The 18,764-nt window shown below is 42.0% G+C and overlaps 2 protein-coding genes across 3 annotated transcripts in view; one reads left to right on the top strand and one right to left on the bottom strand.

Moving 5' to 3' along the window:
* Positions 1-5,884, bottom strand: part of LOC124279143 (protein mono-ADP-ribosyltransferase PARP4-like) — a 38,352-nt gene extending 32,468 nt beyond the window's left edge. Inside the window, exons 1-2 of the mRNA XM_046714945.1 lie at positions 5,768-5,884; positions 19-156 (exon numbers count right to left, since the gene is read on the bottom strand). Of these exons, the coding sequence (XP_046570901.1) occupies positions 19-145 (127 nt within the window). The 5' untranslated portion in view covers positions 146-156; positions 5,768-5,884. The remainder of the gene's footprint in view (positions 1-18; positions 157-5,767) is intronic.
* A 142-nt stretch (positions 5,885-6,026) lies between these two features.
* LOC124279141 lies at positions 6,027-18,338 on the top strand. Of its 2 annotated transcripts, none has more exons than XM_046714941.1 (4): positions 6,027-6,125; positions 12,358-12,551; positions 13,333-13,720; positions 17,577-18,338. In XM_046714941.1, the coding sequence occupies exons 1-4, from the start codon at positions 6,033-6,035 to the stop codon at positions 17,643-17,645; spliced, it is 744 nt and encodes a 247-aa protein (XP_046570897.1). In that variant the 5' UTR covers positions 6,027-6,032; the 3' UTR covers positions 17,646-18,338. The 2 variants fall into 2 exon arrangements, with proteins under 2 accessions (XP_046570897.1, XP_046570899.1); XM_046714943.1 differs by lacking the exon at positions 6,027-6,125 and adding an exon at positions 7,355-7,651.
* The last annotated feature ends 426 nt before the right edge of the window (positions 18,339-18,764 follow it).

The following is an 18,764-nucleotide window of genomic DNA, read 5'->3' as shown; positions in this document are numbered from 1 at the left end:
TCAAGAAAGTAGTACCTTTTTTTGTGACGATGAAAGAAACAATGCCCCCATTGTCCAGTATCTTCTTCTTTATCTCAACTTTCTTCTTGAAACTGACGCTGGTTGTGAGGTCAAGGGCAATCACACAAGTGGAGAAAACCCCCATGTTGACATCAGCTGAAGCAGATGTCAATACCGTGATCATTACACATCCTTCCTGGGGCGGGAGCAAGAAGAACCCATGAGGGTTTACTGACAATGGTGTGATACACGTACACTTCTAACGTGTCACATAGTAACGTAGTTCACTCACAGGGGGCCTACCATGTGCGTCTACAGCACCTAAATGCTTGTAGTAATGATATACTACATGCTAGCTTTAAAGGGAAACAAAACTCAAACACTGAATGTGTTGAAATATGGATCAGTTGTTTCTTCCCTGAATACAAATTTGCTTGTTACGGGCAATAATTTTGACAGGTTTACTTTGTTTCGCCCTGTTCTGCAAAACATCAAAGTGTAATGCTATTGTTAACATCAGTATTATGCTTAGTGACAGACACAAACTTTATGGATAACAACTTCTTTTTATTGGTGAGTGCGACGTTTCGATACAGATTCTTGTACCGTTGTCAAGCATAATGGAACATGAAGAAGGGGGAAGTATATATATATACTGGATGTAACAATGTAACAATGAAAACAACATAATTAACATAATTGGCTAGGCAGAAAGCTGATGTGGATGGCTTCGGTGAGCTTGCGGTTAGTGAAGTCTGTTTGTTTGTTAGAGGGAATAGTGATGTCAGACCACTCTATTTGATGATTGGGGCTTGCTTTGATGTGGTCGGAAATGGCTGATTTGCTGTCGGAATTGGTAACAGAGGTCTGATGTTCTTTCACTCGGGTGTTGATGGGTCGGGAAGTTTCGCCTATGTAGCTCTGCCCACAATCACAGTATATTTTGTAGATGACCGAAGCCATCCACATCAAACGCCAAAAGCCCACCATCAACCGAGACCAAGGATACTTCATTCCATCCGCTTATGATGCACTCATCCACCAAGCCCAATCTACTGTATAAACTCTGCTGTATAAACATCTCATTATTATTTGTACATCATTGGCTTCCACGCCTGTCCTTTGTCTACTCTCTGGCTTCATCAGCTTTCTGCCTAGCCAATTATGTTAATTATGTTGTTTTCTTTGTTCCATTGTTACATCCAGTATATATATACTTCCCCCTTCTTCATGTTCCATTATGCTTGACAACGGTACAAGAATCTGTATCAAAACGTCGCATTCACCAATAAAAAGAAGTTGTTATCCATAAAGTTTGTTCTATATTGTACAATAATATACAATTAAATTTTTGGGTTGCAATGATTGAATGAAAATTTTATACGGCATTATATATCCCAGTATCAAGTTATTTTAGTTGCAGCTTATACTCAACATATTTGATAAAATATTACCACTTTGGAATAATTGATTGCACTGCTAAATAATTCTATGCATGGAACCATATGATCAGCAACCGCTGAGGCTTCAGGCATTCCTGCTACAGCAAATGAATGAAACCAAAAGGAATATTGTTCGATGGAATACATCTGTCAATATCCCATATAGGAACAATATCACATACATCTAAAGCTGTGCAAACAAACTTGTTCAATGTCACATGTCTTTGTGGCAATCTAATGCTTAAAAATATCTAAAACATTTCAGGATATTTGACCTCGTGCTTGTCTCTCAACTGATCACAAAAGTTTATTTCAGGTAGTTCACATCAGTGTCAGGCCTCAATGGTCAGCTGAGATAGTACGTGTGACATCTTTGTTCATGTTCTTTAATGTATTTGCAAATGAAAGATTTTTGTACATACATTCTTATCAAATACACAAATTCCTATACAATGGTTTTCAAGAAGACACTCCCTCACCAGGTCCAAACCCAGGTTGTTGGGCAGGTGTACAGGTGTGTACAGGTGTGTACAGGTGTGTAGAGTTGTGTTCTTCAGGCTTGATGTATTTACTTCTGACTGCTATACTTCAACATGCACGAACAGATCATCATGCAGAGAACATATTAACCAATCTCAAGCCTGTGATTAACCCTGACTGACAACATGAGACGTCATTGAATAAGAACATGGCATTGTACAAAAATAGACAAATATATACTACCCATCAAAAGTTTAGACTCACTAGTGTAAATGTAGCCACTTACTTGTCCACTGTTCTAAACTAGCTTTTTGCAAAATATTCCATACTGTTTAAAGGTACTGTTTAGTTATGAACTGGTGTATTGTAAAACATATTCGTAACATTGAAAAGATTATTGTCATGAGTTCAGTAAATGATTAAAATCTGTGAAAATTGGCGAATTCTTAACAAAACTTTACACCAAAACAAATCTGTTCACATGCACGACATTTGCTCATGCCTTTCGCAATTTGAAGCATCATCCTTGTGCAATTCATCTGCATAAGGTTTTCAGTTGGTTCCCCCAAGTTGGTGGAGAAATTCATCTTCGATGTAACCACATACATATACATAACATATAGTGAGTGCTTTCAGTGAGTCTAAACTTTTGATGGGTAGTATATATATTGACTTGTGTATCCTACAAGGTTTAAGTCACATAAATGTCTCAACATTCATCGAGAGGACAAGTCTTCTTAGAGGTTACAGAAATAAATGAGTGGTGATGAATGGCACAAAATGTCTCACTGGCTGCTGAAAAGTTATCGCCATATTTGAGCGGTATTTACAAAATTACTATGAAAAAGAATTAACTATCATACTTAATTAGCCATTCACCAATGTGTCCAGCCAGTTCACTGAGGCCAATCATGCTTTTATATAACGCTGCGGAAGGAAATCATGTCAGTTCAAAGAGGTCTTTTCTCACAACTAACTGTAACCTCGAATAATTGAATACATGACTTTACTGAGTGTTTTTTTTTTTTCACAGTAGACTGATAGTGAATGAAACAATTAAAGGTCACATGCAACGTAAAACACAACTTTGCAGATTCTGATACCTTTCGGTATGGACTTACCGAAACAAAGCGTCAAAAATGCAAATTCAACTTATAAAGTTGAAAAATAACGCGATGAAAAAAACGCGAGAAATCGGAGTTCAAACGTTTCACTAATTTTCCCCAGACTTTTCTGGGGAATACAGGTTTCAACAGCTGGGCTGCGCTCATAGCGTCTTGCGCAGTGAAATAGGTTCGAAGCGGGCTGTCTGGTGAATTACTCGGTGAAGGCTTTGGTGTGAGCTATTTTCATAATGTTTTGTTGATATCTCACAGGCGCCGCTTTTTATATGTTATGACAGTAAATAAACTGTTTATATAATTTCATTTGTCTATTTGACCACACGCTCTTCTTACCGAGTCACTTTCTCAGTTCGATACTTAAAAGCAATGTCATTATTTAGCGTTGACACAATTTCTAACTGTGATATAGATATGTCGTTGTCAAAGACAAAACTCAATGTCTTGTTTTATTGACACCTGTGTGTCTGCCTGCCTGTCTGCTAATGACAATATTCAATACACAACTTCGATCACTGACCACATGCAATTTGAACTTAACACCAATCAGGCTATACACCATAAACAAAACGCATTGATTTATGGCCCGAGTTCAGTCTCTGTCACATTATGTAATTACACAGACAGGCAGGTGTGATACTTGAACACATGACATGTTATGATGTCTGTTGATTGCAAAATGTTATACACAAAAAATGAGCATGTATTTACAAAACCCAACATCTCTATATATACACACACAATGAGCCGTGAAGGCAGCATCTGCTAATGAACCAGCCGTTACACTTGAGTGCACACCCACCCGCTCTGACTGGGTTCGGTATCCCGGCTGCTTCGTTTCGAGGGAGGTAAACCCAAGTACAAAATATTGCACTTTTGATTTGCGATTATACGCTTATAATTTTGTTTATTTGTTTTTTCATAATCAGCAATGCATATTATATGTCATGAAGAAGGGATAATTGTGTTTTAATTATGTTTGATTTTTTGGTTGCATGTGACCTTTAATGATTTCTTATAACTTGAACTTGCTATTATATAGATTGTGTGATATTCCCCCAGACTAAGTTAAAAAAGGTTTTTGGGTTCATAACTTTATCTTTAATTTTTCTCTTAAGCCAGACCAATTTTATTTCTTGTTTTACGGATCAGCCGGTCATAATTTTTCAAGAATAAGAAAAAAATAATAATTAATTTTTCCTGCTCCAAAAATAAAATCCTTATGTTTTTATTTGGAAAAATGTAAACTTGTAAGAAAATGTTTTTTATAAATTGTGTTTTTGCCCCATATGCACTTCACAATTTACCAAAAGTAAAATACCTTTAATATTTAGAAGGAATATTACTTTGACTGGTGATTTTATTCTTATGTTTTTTCTCTGCCTTTAGGTTATTGGAGGATAAAAATCCATAAAACAAGAAATAAAATTGGTCTGGCCTTATGTTACTTACCATGAAGAAGTTTCTTTTGCTGTCCTTTATTGTTGTCAAATACTGTGGAAAAAATACTGGAATTGTGATTGACCGGAATTGTGCACATGTGATATTGATGTTTTGGCGATAACTGTCACAAGGCTATAACTGTTCGGCAACCAGTCAACATTTTTGTATTTTGATACAGCTGAGACAACACATTTTCCCATGATTCAATGAATTAATTTGGATTATTTCAGGAATTCCAGATATAGCATTGCAGAATGTACAGTATTCATTGGTACCGTAAAAGTGCTGAGCTGAATTGTATGAGATGTGTTATGTGTGAATAAAAGATAGAAGGAAATGTGGGCGGATATGTATACAACCAGAGGCGTGTTCAGAACCGCGAGCGCCCGCGAACGCTAGCGAACGCTCGATCCTGAACGCCTGTGCCCGTTCGAGCGCCCGCGAACCATCCTCACAGGTGCCTCGCCAAGCGAACCAACATGGCGATCATGTTTAATGTCATTCGTCACCACTCGCCCCTTTCCGTAACCTCCAAAAAGAAGGCATGGAGGATATTTTGTTAATGTTGTCAAATAACATGTACATTTCATCGAGTGGTCTGACAAAGTTGATATGTTCACGAGTGGCGTAACCATTGACAACATTAACAAAATATATTCTATTTATGATATTTTGATCAATGTTTATAAATGATCGAGACATCGATTTCGTAGTTCGCGTTTCGTTGTTCCAGGCAAAAGTGATATTCTACTCAGTGAAAATGAAAATACCATTTTTCTTTTCACCAATGTCAGTATTTCACCCTTAAGAATATAATAAAAGAAGCTATTCGGCTTGTCCCGGAACAACACGAGTTGGTCACGAATGGTTTATTGTAACCAAGCGCTCGCGTCCGTTCAGGGCCGATGCGAGCGCTCGCGGGAGGCAATCGCACGGGCGCTCGCGGTTCTGAACACGCCTCAGGTATGTCTGCCTTTCTGTATCACGATGCAAGCAGTATCCGGGTGGGATGGGTGGCAATTTTTAGGAGGAAACATTTGAACTTTTGTCGAAGGGGACCTAACTATTTATCACAGTTTCAAAATATAAAGGATTTTAAATATATGCTTTGACGGCAACACGTATTAAAATGGACTGTCAGCATATTTTTACACATTTATTTCCTGTCCCGGAAGTGAAATCGACAACAGGGATACCAATGCTGAAACGCTCGTATATTCTGACATCCCCAATGTCATGTACTACAGAAGTAAACTATTATTACTAAGTCAAGAACAATACCTTTCTTGGCGATGAACAAGTTAGAACCTAATTTCTTTCATCAAACAACTACATCCCAATGTACCACTATGTAGGCGTGAGTAAACAAGCTATACATAGTAACATAGTCGACACATACTCTACTACAGCACTAACATTGTATGCGGTTGCATTTTTGAGGAGATTACCGAACCCTCTAAGGCCCCCCCGAATGTCGGCAAAGAGTTTACACATATTAACCAATGAAATAAAAGGAAGCCATTTACTGCGTGGTGTATTTTTCAAAATGGCGTCTTCTTCGGACTCGAAGCATGTTGATATTGACTGGCTTCATCCTGAATTACTAACGAAAGATGGACTTCTGTACATACTTGAGCAGGTGGATGTTTGCGGTTGTATTTTGTGGCATCCTCAAGTTATCTTTTCCATTTGTCAGTACCTTGTTCAGGAGACATGAAATATTACACAGGCCAAGGCGTGCATGAGCGGTGTGGCTCACACCTAGGGAATATTGCATCAGTCTCCACATGCTGACAACATGTCAAATGCACATCTTGGCACATAATAGCCTAGTATCCTACCCCCACGATGGGGATCTATTAATAGCAATCCGCTTGTGGGCTTTAATTCGCTTCAAAAGAATTTAATGGGTCGTTGTCGGCACGGGTAGCCTTAGCCGGGAAAGAGTTCCTTACGTACCCCTCCTATTTTTGTGATGAGCAAACACTATAGTTTAGTCAATAGTGCATAGTTAAAAATTAGGTGGGGGGTACGTAAGGAAACCTTACCCCTCACTTGTTGGGGTGATGCCGAACGGGGACATTCTGAGATACATGTGCCGAGTATTGAAAGTGGTCAACAGTGATGTGCTGTGTTAGAGAGGAATCTGCCAAACTCCTCGGTGATGAATCAAGTTTTGTAAACCACTTAATTGGCATTGGGCATTCTTGCCATTGGGCACACTGTCCTCTGGGATAGTGCTATCTGTTAAGATCCTTGTTTAGGTCCATAGGATCTTTTTATATTCGTAACTTGTTGGTATCCTTCTTTTTGGCTATGACTCCTTGCACCATCTCGTCCAGTTCCTCTTTCACTTCTGTACTTGACATCGAGCATGTATCACAAGTAGTTTGTCACTATCTAGTAGTGGTGGTCCGATTAATTGAAATAATCGAAGATTGGTCGTAGTGACTAAACGACCAAGCAATCGATCATAATTTCTCATAATCGAACACAAACAATTCTGGAACACTTGTTTTCATTAACAATATTTTTCACATGGTTGGTTTTGTCTGTTACATTTCGTAAGCACAACAAGCTCGTTTCAAGTCATGATTGAATTTATCTTAAAGATTCCAAGAAATTTAGGTTCCTAACATACTAGTCATCCATTAAAGATGTGAAATTCTGCCAAAAAAACCCCAAAGAACTGCATTTTTTCCCTTTTTGTTATGTGCATTAACACATTTCAATAATGACGCTAACCAATTATTTTCGATGATTGATCGGTAGTAATGAACCAATTATCAATTATGAGATTTTAACCAATTCCCAACACTACTATCTAGTTCAGCACTATACTTCACCTGTAGGTTTCCTAGCCTGCCATAAAACAGTGTATGGTACTGTTTCACTTTCAGAATCTGTGCCTTCGTCAGAGGCTGTGTCTTCTTCTCGTTCAAAGAGTGTTCACAAATGTTGAATACATCTTCATCAAAAGACAATAACTTGAAGTCATACACAGGTAGTTTGTCATTATCTAGTTCAGCACTATACTCCACCTGTAGGATTCCTAGCCTGCCATCAAACAGTGTATAGCACTGTTTCACTTTCAGAATCTGTGCCTTCGTACACTATCCTTCAACATGTTCAATCCGATGATTGGTTTGAGTGACTTCATGAAATGTGAGAGTTTCCCCTTCATTCTTGTACTTCACATCAATTTGGTTCTGCTCAGTGTTCTTCATGAGCTACCTCCATAGTTAACAAAATTTACAGAGTGCTCTGTTTATCAATCTTTTCTTTTCTTCTAATTTTCTTGAATGTGGCAAAAGGAAGAACGTTGCATGTAGCTCCTCTGTCAACCTTCAGTCGAACTTGCTCATTGTTGATAAGGACACTTGCATAAGCTTCCAGCGGTGAATTATGTCATAAACTTCTAGGGAATCAGTGAGGAAATAATTATCTTCATTATCATCATCATCATACTCTGATTGTTCACCAGTGTCATATACTGTGCATCTTGGTGTATGTTTGACTTGTCTGCCTTGTGTTTGTCAGCGATGATGTGTTTGTTTGTCTTGTCTTGCATTAGATCTGGATTTGCAAGCACTGGCAAAGTGATTCATTTTTTTTCACACTTGTTACATTTCTTTCCTTTGGAAGGGCCACATCCAATAGGATGTTCATAACAACAGTTTCTACACTTAGGAAAAGTTCTAGTTACTTGTGGCATGTACCTCTGTAGGTTTACACAGCTCCTATATACCCTTGCTAGAGATGTCCTACTGTACAACTGGGGCTACAGCCTCTGTAGGTTTACACAGCTCCTATATACCCATGCTAGAGATGTCCTACTGTACAACTGGGGCTACAGCCTCTGTACAGCCTCTGTAGGTTTACACAGCTCCTATATACCCATGCTAGAGATGTCCTACTGTACAACTGGGGCTACAGCCTCTGTAGGTTTACACAGCTCCTATATACCCATGCTAGAGATGTCCTACTGTACAACTGGGGCTACAGCCTCTGTAGGTTTACACAGCTCCTATATACCCTTGCTAGAGATGTCCTACTGTACAACTGGGGCTACAGCCTCTGTAGGTTTACATGCTAGCTCCTATATACCCATGCTAGAGATGTCCTACTGTACAACTGGGGCTACACACAGCCTCTGTAGGATGTCCTTGTACAACTGGGGCTACAGCCTCCTATATACCCATGCTAGAGATGTCCTACTGTACACAGCTGGGGTCCTACTGTACAACTGGGGCTACAGCCTCTGTAGGTTTACACAGCTCCTATATACCCATGCTAGAGATGTCCTGAGATGTCCTGCTGTACAATTGGGGCTGTACAACTGGGGCTACAGCCTCTGTAGGTTTACACAGCTCCTATATACCCATGCTAGAGATGTCCTACTGTACAACTGGGGCTACAGCCTCTGTAGGTTTACACAGCTCCTATATACCCATGCTAGAGATGTCCTACTGTACAACTGGGGCAGCTCCTATATACCCATGCTAGACAGCCTCTGTGGGTTTACACAGCTCCTATATACCCATGCTAGAGATGTCCTACTGTGCACACTGGGGCTACAGCCTCTGTAGGTTTACACAGCTCCTATATACCCCATGCTAGAGATGTGTACCTACTGTACAAGCTGGGGCTACACAACCTCTGTAGGTTTACACAGCTCCTATATACCCATGCTAGAGATGTCCTACTGTACAACTGTGGCTACAGCCTCTGTAGGTTTACACAGCTCCTATATACCCATGCTAGAGATGTCCTACTGTACAACTGGGGCTACAGCCTCTGTAGGTTTACACAGCTCCTATATACCCATGCTAGAGATGTCCTACTGTACAACTGTGGCTACAGCCTCTGTAGGTTTACACAGCTCCTATATACCCATGCTAGAGATGTCCTACTGTACAACTGGGGCTACAGCCTCTGTGCTACAACTGGGGCTACAGCCTCTGTGGGTTTACAGGAGATTTACACAGCTCCTATATATATACCCATGCTAGAGATGTCCTACTGTACAACTGGGGCTACAGCCTCTGTAGGTTTACACAGCTCCTATATACCCATGCTAGAGATGTCCTACTGTACAACTGGGGCTACAGCCTCTGTAGGTTTACACACAGCTCCTATATACCCAGAGATGTCCTGCTAGAGATGTCCCACTAGAGATGTCCTACACAACTGGGGCTACAGCCTCTGTAGGTTTACACAGCTCCTATATACCCATGCTAGAGATGTCCTACTGTACAACTGGTGGCTACAGCCTCTGTAGGTTTCCTACACAGCCTCTGTACAACTGTGGCTACAGCCTCTGTACCCTCCTATATACCCATGCTAGAGATGTCCTACTGTGCAACTGGGGCTACAGCCTCTGTGGGTTTACACAGCTCCTATATACCCATGCTAGAGATGTCCTACTGTACAACTGGGGCTACAGCCTCTGTAGGTTTACACACATGCTCCCTATATACCCATGCTAGATGCTAGAGATGTCCTACTGTACAACTGGGGCTACAGCCTCTGTAGGTTTACACAGCTCCTATATACCCATGCTAGAGATGTCCTACTGTACAACTGGGGCTACAGCCTCTGTAGGTTTACACAGCTCCTATATACCCATGCTAGAGATGTCCTACTGTACAACTGGGGCTACAGCCTCTGTAGGTTTACACAGCTCCTATATACCCATGCTAGAGATGTCCTACTGTACAACTGGGGCTACAGCCTCTGTAGGTTTACACAGCTCCTATATACCCTTGCTAGAGATGTCCTACTGTACAACTGGGGCTACAGCCTCTGTAGGTTTACACAGCTCCTATATACCCATGCTAGAGATGTCCTACAGCCTGTACAACTGGGGCTAGAGCCTCTGTGGTCCACAGCTCCTATATACCCTTGCTAGAGGTGTCCTACTGTACAACTGGGGCTACAGCCTCTGGTAGATTAAGATCATGTTTTTCTCAAACCATCAGTGTTTATCAGTGCTATCCTGTCTCTTAACATTTCATCTTTCAAATTTCCAAAGTTGCATGAATTAGCTTTGTTGATGAGATCTGGATAAAATGTTTGAAATGGTTCACCTTTTTCTTGATTCCATGAAAAGAATCTAAATCTCTCAAGTGTAATGTTTGTTTGAGGAATGCACAGTTACTAAATATATCTTTGAGCACAGTCAATTTCTCACTTGTTTCCTCACCCACGTACTGAAATGACTTGCCCCTTTCAGTGTGCTCCTTGCCTGCAGTGTTGAAGAAAATGTAAGCTTGAGTATTATCATACTTGTCGCTATAGGCAGCAACAAGTAAAATGTCAAATTCCTGCTCAAACTGTCGCCTGTTTTCTGCAACATTCCTTTCACAGGAGAATGGTTTCGGTCTGTTCAGACAGTCCGCCATTGGAGCAAATGCTCGCAGATCAAACAACAAATTTCACAGTCACAAAACCACACACTGTTACAAAGTTCTCAGCATGACACTGCACAAAAGTCAGTTAATGTTATTGTACGTAACTTCTGACACAATATAAAATGATGTTATCCAACACTGATTGTTAGGTTCAATCATTTATGTACTTGGTGATATGATACATGTTGCACGCTCTGATCGCAGCCATGCTTGATAGAAGAGCGATGCTCAGTTCTTACTAAAAGCTTGACTGTAAGTCAGAATACAGATTCCTCTACACTAGTCATAGTGATCTGATTTATTTAACATATGTTTGTTATTTGTGCATGTCTTCAGAGCATCTAAGAAGTAAAAATATGTGTGAAAAAAGGTTGGGAGTTGAAAATCATGGATAGCTATTTCATATCCTTGATGCAGGCATGTTTCATTGTTGTATGTTCAGGACTTCCTTGTGATGTCCTTGTGATGTCCTTGTGATGTCCTTTACGCTGAAATTATCTATCAGGACAAGACCTGTGTCACTGCTTTAAATACATGGAACAACATCCTTTTGGTAGAAGGAAGAAGGACGTCCTGAACAACAATGCAACATGTATACATATAGACTATATATGTATACAGACAGGATGTTCCAAACCTGCCACATGGTTTATGCAAAACAACCATATATGATTGTATAAGGAAATGAATGGGATTCAACTTTCAAGGTATCTGGACTGTAAACTGACCTGATACATCTAATGTAATTTCTACACAACAGTGGTGAAACACAAACTAGAATCATTTTCATTTGTAAAGGAAAAATATTTACCTATTCATAAACTTGTTAAAGCTGTTTTAAAGCAGCTTGACATCTAGCTCTGCTCTTCTGTTGACCATGTTGACAAGAAAAAGGCATTGTCTTTCAATCATGCTGCTTGGGTTTCAACCAAAATAAATGGGAAGGCTATGTTGATTCATTTAGCATTTTGTATGGAATGATTGTTAGCCACCATGTCTTAATGAGTAAATCCAACATTTGGGTGGCGCAACTGGTTGGATCTGTGGTTTGTTTTTCCTTAGTGCTTGAGGAAACTACTCGTTTGAATAATGTCCTTTAACATTAAAATTAAGATTGTCTTTAACATGCTGTCTCTTGTGTTCCATTTAAAGCTTCTAACACAAGTCTGACCCTGTCTCAAGTATTGTTGTTGTAAATGTAAGATATCTTAGTGTAAAGGCAGCTTCAAGTATAGACTCAGCAAAGATTTATTCTTGCTACAACACCTTTATATGAATCTTAGCACTAAGACAACCACCTGATTCAGCATTCATCAGTGTTCATTGGTGCCATTTGGAGATAATGTATCAAAGTGTCCACCTAATTCATATTTACTCATCATCGTCCAAGTTAAAGTGTTTGTGATTATCAATACCATTGCTGCTCCTGATACTGATGGTGTATTCTGTGTTTTTCAGAGGTACATCCAGATGCCCAACCTGCAGGATCTGGATAAGGAAGAGCTCCTCCAGCTCTACTACAAGTACATCCTGCCCCTCCCTCAGAGGCAGTACCGTCAGAACCGCCGCGGACAAGACTTGACTAAGAAACAGATCCTTCTGGCCAAGAAGAGACGCATCACAGCTCCTGACATGGATGAACCTCCACAAAAGTATGTAATCATGTCATGCTTACACATGTTGCATGTATCTGTCTTTGTTTATGTGATCATTCTAAGTTTCGGTTAGTTTCCTGACTACCAACCATGTTTGAAAAGTCTAAAGGTTGTCACAGGTTTCATTCCCTGACTACCAACCATGTTTAAAGAAGTCTAAAGGTTGTCACAGGTTTCATTCCCTGACTACCAACCATGTTTAAAGAAGTGTAAAGGTCGTCACAGGTTTATTCCCTGTTCATTTGCCAGTCATTTTGAAAACCAAACTTTTGGATGTTGAGCAATGTGACAGTGATAAGATTAAAAGTTGAATTCCTTGTTCGATTGTTTAATGACTGTCTCATTTTGCCGATCGTATTAAACATACTTGCTTCAGATTGAGTGAAAATGGGGACTTCTTTATAGATTGTTTATGTTGCAGAAAATAGTTCATACAATTGCTGGGAACAATATGAGCATGACAAGGGAAGTGTTTTACATTAGATACGATCAGGGTGAAGGCTGCGGTACTGACTGCTGTGGTGACGGATGACCATGTGTTCTAAACCTTCATGTTGTTACAGGGATGAGATTCACCTTGAGTTTGCCCCATGATGTTGGAGGTAAAGTTGTCCCTGCCAGACTGTCACGGTGTTTATCATTGTGTAGCTCAACACCTTTGTTGTCAACACCCAGGATTTGTGATTCATACATAACCCAACTCTGAGCAAAGTTTTGTTAATATGACATATGTCATGATTTTAACAATATTTATGTTCATGATATCCTTGTATTTCAGAAAACAGAAAATCGCTGGGTTAGATTCCTCGTCTTCTCGTTTCTTAACATCATTCAGTGATCCCAGCAAGGGTGGTGGTGACCGCCTGAAGCCCCCGCCATCTTGTATTGATACGAGTAGGAAGGTGATCAAGCTTGGATCAGGGTCTAAGTCGACCACACCAGGTTCCCCGACTAAATCAGTATCTCAAGATGATTCTACACTATCCAAGAAGATTGTGAAAATTACAATGTCTCCTACATCAGATTCTAAAGAAAAGAAGCCAAGTACAAATAGTACTATTAAGTTAATTAACAAACATTTGGAATGCCCAAGTCAGGGGAAGCTCTCAAAAGTGAAGGAGAACGGAGATGTTGAAATGAAGGATGTACAGGAGAGTATAAACAAGGTAACCATGGTTACATTGAATATATCAATACAAGTCCGATTCCACATACTATAACATATAGAATCCTCGAGCTCTTTCGCATCCATGTTTCCTCGGGTCATCTTGTGTTGTCATATTCCATAACAGACATGTTAAATATGTGAAGTCAGAGATAAATGCACAAGTGACTACGAAATCAGACAAATACATGGAATTCATTACAAACATGCTGTTATGATTCACAAAATATTTCTGGGATTCAAAAATTGAAAAGTTAGTTCTCAGTCTCAATGAAAAGGAAGAGGTTTTAAGTTTCTAAGTTATGTCTGCTTATTATCTATCTGCTCATTGTGACAGTCCCCGAGTTAGACGATGGATCAACAGTATTCCAAGTGGCAGAACCCTGTTTTCTAAACAGGACAATTCATTGACAATCTGTTAATTCTTTTTCATAGAGATCGTCCTTGGGGTACATATATGCATTTTCTGCGCTGAAAATGTCCTGTGACAGTTGTATCAATGTTTTAATAAAAATATTGTACAATAAATAAAATCTGTTTTATCTATTATACGGCCCCCACCTTGTGGAGTTACCTCCCTGCTACGCATGCGCAGCCAACCAGGTAAGCACCTAGGCCCGTATCATCATTCCTTCTGCTGTCACTCCATTGAACGGATGTGCCGTGTAGAGCTGAACTCCTTCCATAAAACGAAGTTAAAGAGAATAATGTCTGGGACACCACCACCTGTATGTATGGTCTTTATTTTGTCCTATGAACGGAACAGTAAGGCTTTGCGGTCGGTTGTCTCATAATTGTGACTTTGTATTAAATATTTTCCGCTAACTTTCCCGTGGTTTACGCACTTGTTGCTTTGCCATGGCGGGAAGTTTAGCGTGCCACGTGGTTGTCATATTGCGTTTTAACCAAGTATTTCTTCCCGTGGTCGCATTCACGTAATTTTCAATGTTTTGTATGTGTATATTTATGCTGCTGGCTCCGCTGTTAGCTACATGCTTGCGTGTTTGCTTTCAGGCGTTTTCCGGTTGTACTGTCTGCGGACAAAGTATACCCAGAGCAGACAAGCATGACAAGTGTCTCGTTTGTCTGGAGAAAGTCAGACATAATCCCGACATATGTGAACTCTGTATGGGCTTCTCCCCCCGAGCCCAGAAAAGAAGGGCTGCCGATTTCCTCTTTTATAGAGAAATGCGAGAGGCGGGAGGGGAACTGACCCAGGTCCCCCCGTCTAAAGCCAAAAAACAGGCAAAAAGGCTAAGTCGCGCAGTAAGGCGCGCCTTCTACTGCTCCCAGCGGTTTTGACATGTCCGTAATAACACAGCTTTTTCAGCAGCACATGGACTCAGTGAAGTCCCTTGTTCATGAGTCGGTTGGAGGTCTCCGGCAGGAGTTCCTCGCCCACTCTGAGCAGCAGGAGGTCCGGAGAGTCCTCCCTTGGTGGGATCGCCCGAGCCGGCTCGATCCTCGGCTACCCCCGGAGGCGTCTGTAGAGTCCGTTGCCTCTGGCCCGGTCGGATTCCTCGGGACCGAGTCCTCGCCCGCTACGCCCCATGAGAGGGAGGGTTCGCTCCCAGTCCCCTCTGGTTCACGGTGTTGGCGGGAGCTCCTTCCAGGGTCCGTTCCCTCTGGATTCCTGGGGTTCCGGTCCCTCACGCTGTCCCAGCCCTCTCGGGCTGCCGAGTCCATGGACGTTGGGGAGGTAGAGGAGCCGGAGGGCGCTTTCCGCTTGAGGGAGGCGGCAACGCTCTGAGGGAGGTGCGGCAAAGCATTGCTGAGTTTATCCAGGCGCAGGCGCTTGCCTACCAACCACTCAGTGCCCTACCAGGTGCAGGACGCGGTGGATCCCCCTCCTGGTTGGGACACTCCGGGTTGCCTCGGCTGAGTTCCGCCTGCCAGGCGCGCCCTTACCACTTTGGCAGCTAGCATAGCAGACCTTGCCTGGCCCTTCCTCCAGCCTGGGGAGGCGTTGCCCACTGCAGCTACCTCCTTCAAGGATTCTAAGGCCTTGTTGGAGGCAACCCTCTCAGCCTGGCTCCCAGCCTTTTCAAGGGCGCTGAGGTCTGCCCCTCGACCACTCCTTGCTAACCCTCTTGGCAGGCTGTCGCCATTAGGTCCGTCCCAACCAGCTCAAGCTACTCGGACCACTCACGCCTCTCTTACCACATCGCCCCAGTGGGAGGCCGCCTCTATTCCCTGCCGGAGGGGAAAGGCTACAAGCAACACTTGGGTGCTGGGGTCCACCGTCAGTGTCGGCCACCTACCACTGTGGAAGGGAGGCCCACCATAATTCACCGCCTCCGCATCCTGCCGTCCCTGGTGCAGGGCCGGTGCAGATAGGGGATTGCAGATCTCTTTTCTGGGCTGCAGATTTAGTCCGAGTATTGGAGTTTTTGCAAGCTCGTTTGGAAGAAGGCCTGGCGGCTTCGACCATTCGTGGCTACTCCACCACTATTTCCACCTTTCACACCCCTGTCGATGGTGCTCTTCTGGGGCAGCACCCTCTTGTACAAGCGCTTTCATTCCCCTGGTCCTCTCCCAGCTGGCACGGATCGGGTTCTACCTGCTGTCAGGCGAACCAGCCCACCTTGGGATTTGTCAATTGTGCTAGATTGGCTATCCGGTCCTACGTTCTCACGTCTATCGGCTATTTCCATTTAGTTGTTATCATGGAAGGCTGTATTTCTGGTGGCGGTAACATCTGGTGCAGACCCTGTCTCGCTTGCTTGTATCGGTCATTTGTGGTGCTTATCAGGCTAAGGGCAAGCCTCCCCCTGAGGGGTTGAAGGCTCACTCGGTCAGGGCAGTAGCCACGTCAAAAGCTTTTGCATCGGCACTACCCATTGAAGAGATATGCTCTGCCGCTCTTTGGAGCCGGCCTAGCACTTTTATCAGGCACTATCAGCTCGATACACATTCACGTGATCGTGCGAGCTTTGGCCATTCTGTTCTCTCCAGTGGACAGTGTCCTGCCACCCTGACCGAGTGAGTCTTGGTTATCTGGTTTTGTTGACGCTGCTTTCAATTGTGTTTTATTGATATGTCCGCTGCTGGGTGTAATACCTCCTTTCGATTCTCTACGGAGATTATAGTCGGTAGTGAGTGTTTTTTCCCCCCTACGGTGCTCTCTGATAGACCATAAGGTGGGTGGGGTTGTTTACGTTCGCACTCTGTGCGTTCTCTTATGCTTAACCTGCGAGGTCAACTCTCAGTACCTTTCCTCCCTGTCGGTTACCCTCCCATCATGCCTCTCGCGGAAGCTCAAAACGGGACATGTGACAAGTGCGTGATTGTGGCGTTAGTCACATTATTCTTTAATACAATTTGTGTGTTTTTGAGAATTCCCTCCTCCTCCGCCTCCGGCCTTACTGTTCTGTTCATAGGACATAAATAAAGACCATACATACAGGTGGTGGTGTCCCAGACATTATTCTCTTTAACCCAAGGAAGGAGTTCAGCTCTGACCGCGGCAATCCGTTCAATGGAGTGACAGCAGAAGGAATGATGATACGGGCCTAGGTGCTTACCTGGTTGGCTGCTCATGCGTAGCGGGAGGTAACTCCACGAGGTGGGGGCCGTATAATAGATAAAACAGATTTTATTTATTGTACAATATTTTTATTAAAACATTGATACAACTGTCACAGGACATTTTCAGCGCAGAAAATGCATATATGTACCCCAAGGACGACTCTCTTCAAAGAATTGAAAACCTCTTCAGGTTTGGTTAAATCCTCACTGTCAACAATTTATAAACACACAAAGTATGTGCCCAACTCTCACCTAGTATTTGTAGTTACGGTGTAATGTCTGTCACACGCATCCTATTCCACATGTTACAGAGCTGTGTTTGTCTGCAGGTGGTGCCGGACTTGCCACAAGAAACACCCAACAAAAAAATCAAGTTGAAGCGGATATCTTGGCCCTAGCAGTGTAGGTTGTATGTGTATCTTCCGGCTCCAGATGTCAGAACACAGACTATACGTACAGACCATGGTAAACAGTGCCATGGTTACACAATATAAGAAGTGTATACCTTGCTGAAGTTGTCATGGTTACACAATGAAAGAAGTTTGATGGTATACCCAGCTCCAGTTGTCATGATTACATAATGGAAGAAGTTTGATAGCATACTCAGCTCTAGTTGTCATGGTTACACAATGAAAGAAGTTTGATGGTATACCCAGCTTCAGTTGTCATGGTTACACAATGAAAGAAGTTTGGTATACCCAGCTCCAGTTGTCATGGTTACACAATGAAAGAAGTTTGATGGTAGTTTGATGGTTACCCAGCTCCAGTTGTCATGGTTACACAATAAAAGAAGTTTGATGGCATACCGAGCTCCAGTTGTCATGGTTACACAAGACTGGTTCCCGATGTTATGGTTACTAAGTTTGTACAGGTTTTGCAGCCACACAAACATAATGATGGTCCATCTTGATAGTGTTAATGTCTTCGATTTACACATGATGCCATCTCTGCGATAAACATCGGAGTTGACTGGCCCAAACTTCAGGTGGGAATATGACGGAGTGTATAATGTGTTGCATGCTGACATGTTGCATCTTTTTGCAAAAGATATGTGTGTGAAAGCAATAAATAACAAAGAAATATAAAACTAACAACTTTGTTGTAAATTTAAAAGTCAGTGATAGTATTTATAAACGTAGCAGCAAGTGGTCAAGGCTCCGAAAGCCTAGGCTTTCCAGAGTGAGAAGATGAGCTGCTCACCACTGATTTTGATGTAATGTGATATAATAGAGGCATACACTTAGCCCTATGCGTAGTACATTCTAGAAAGATATCAGTAATGTTTTATTAGTCTTAAGATTCAATAAGCATAATTATATAGTACCTCCCACACCACTGATTCCATTGATGTTAATACATTCCTGACAACTAGTTATTGTTATGACCTATTTATTACAAATACTTTCAGAAGACATCACCAAAACCATCGCAGACTTGTGGCAAATCAACTACTGAATCGTACAATGGAACACATGTCGTCAGTTCCCAATTGCGCAGATCGATGCTCACGCTGTTGA

Source organism: Haliotis rubra, unplaced genomic scaffold, assembly GCF_003918875.1.
Source record: "Haliotis rubra isolate DU_JTF1 unplaced genomic scaffold, ASM391887v1 Scf247, whole genome shotgun sequence".
Taxonomy (NCBI): domain Eukaryota; kingdom Metazoa; phylum Mollusca; class Gastropoda; order Lepetellida; family Haliotidae; genus Haliotis; species Haliotis rubra.
Note: the sequence above shows the minus strand (reverse complement) of the source record. Positions and strands in the feature narration are given on the sequence as shown.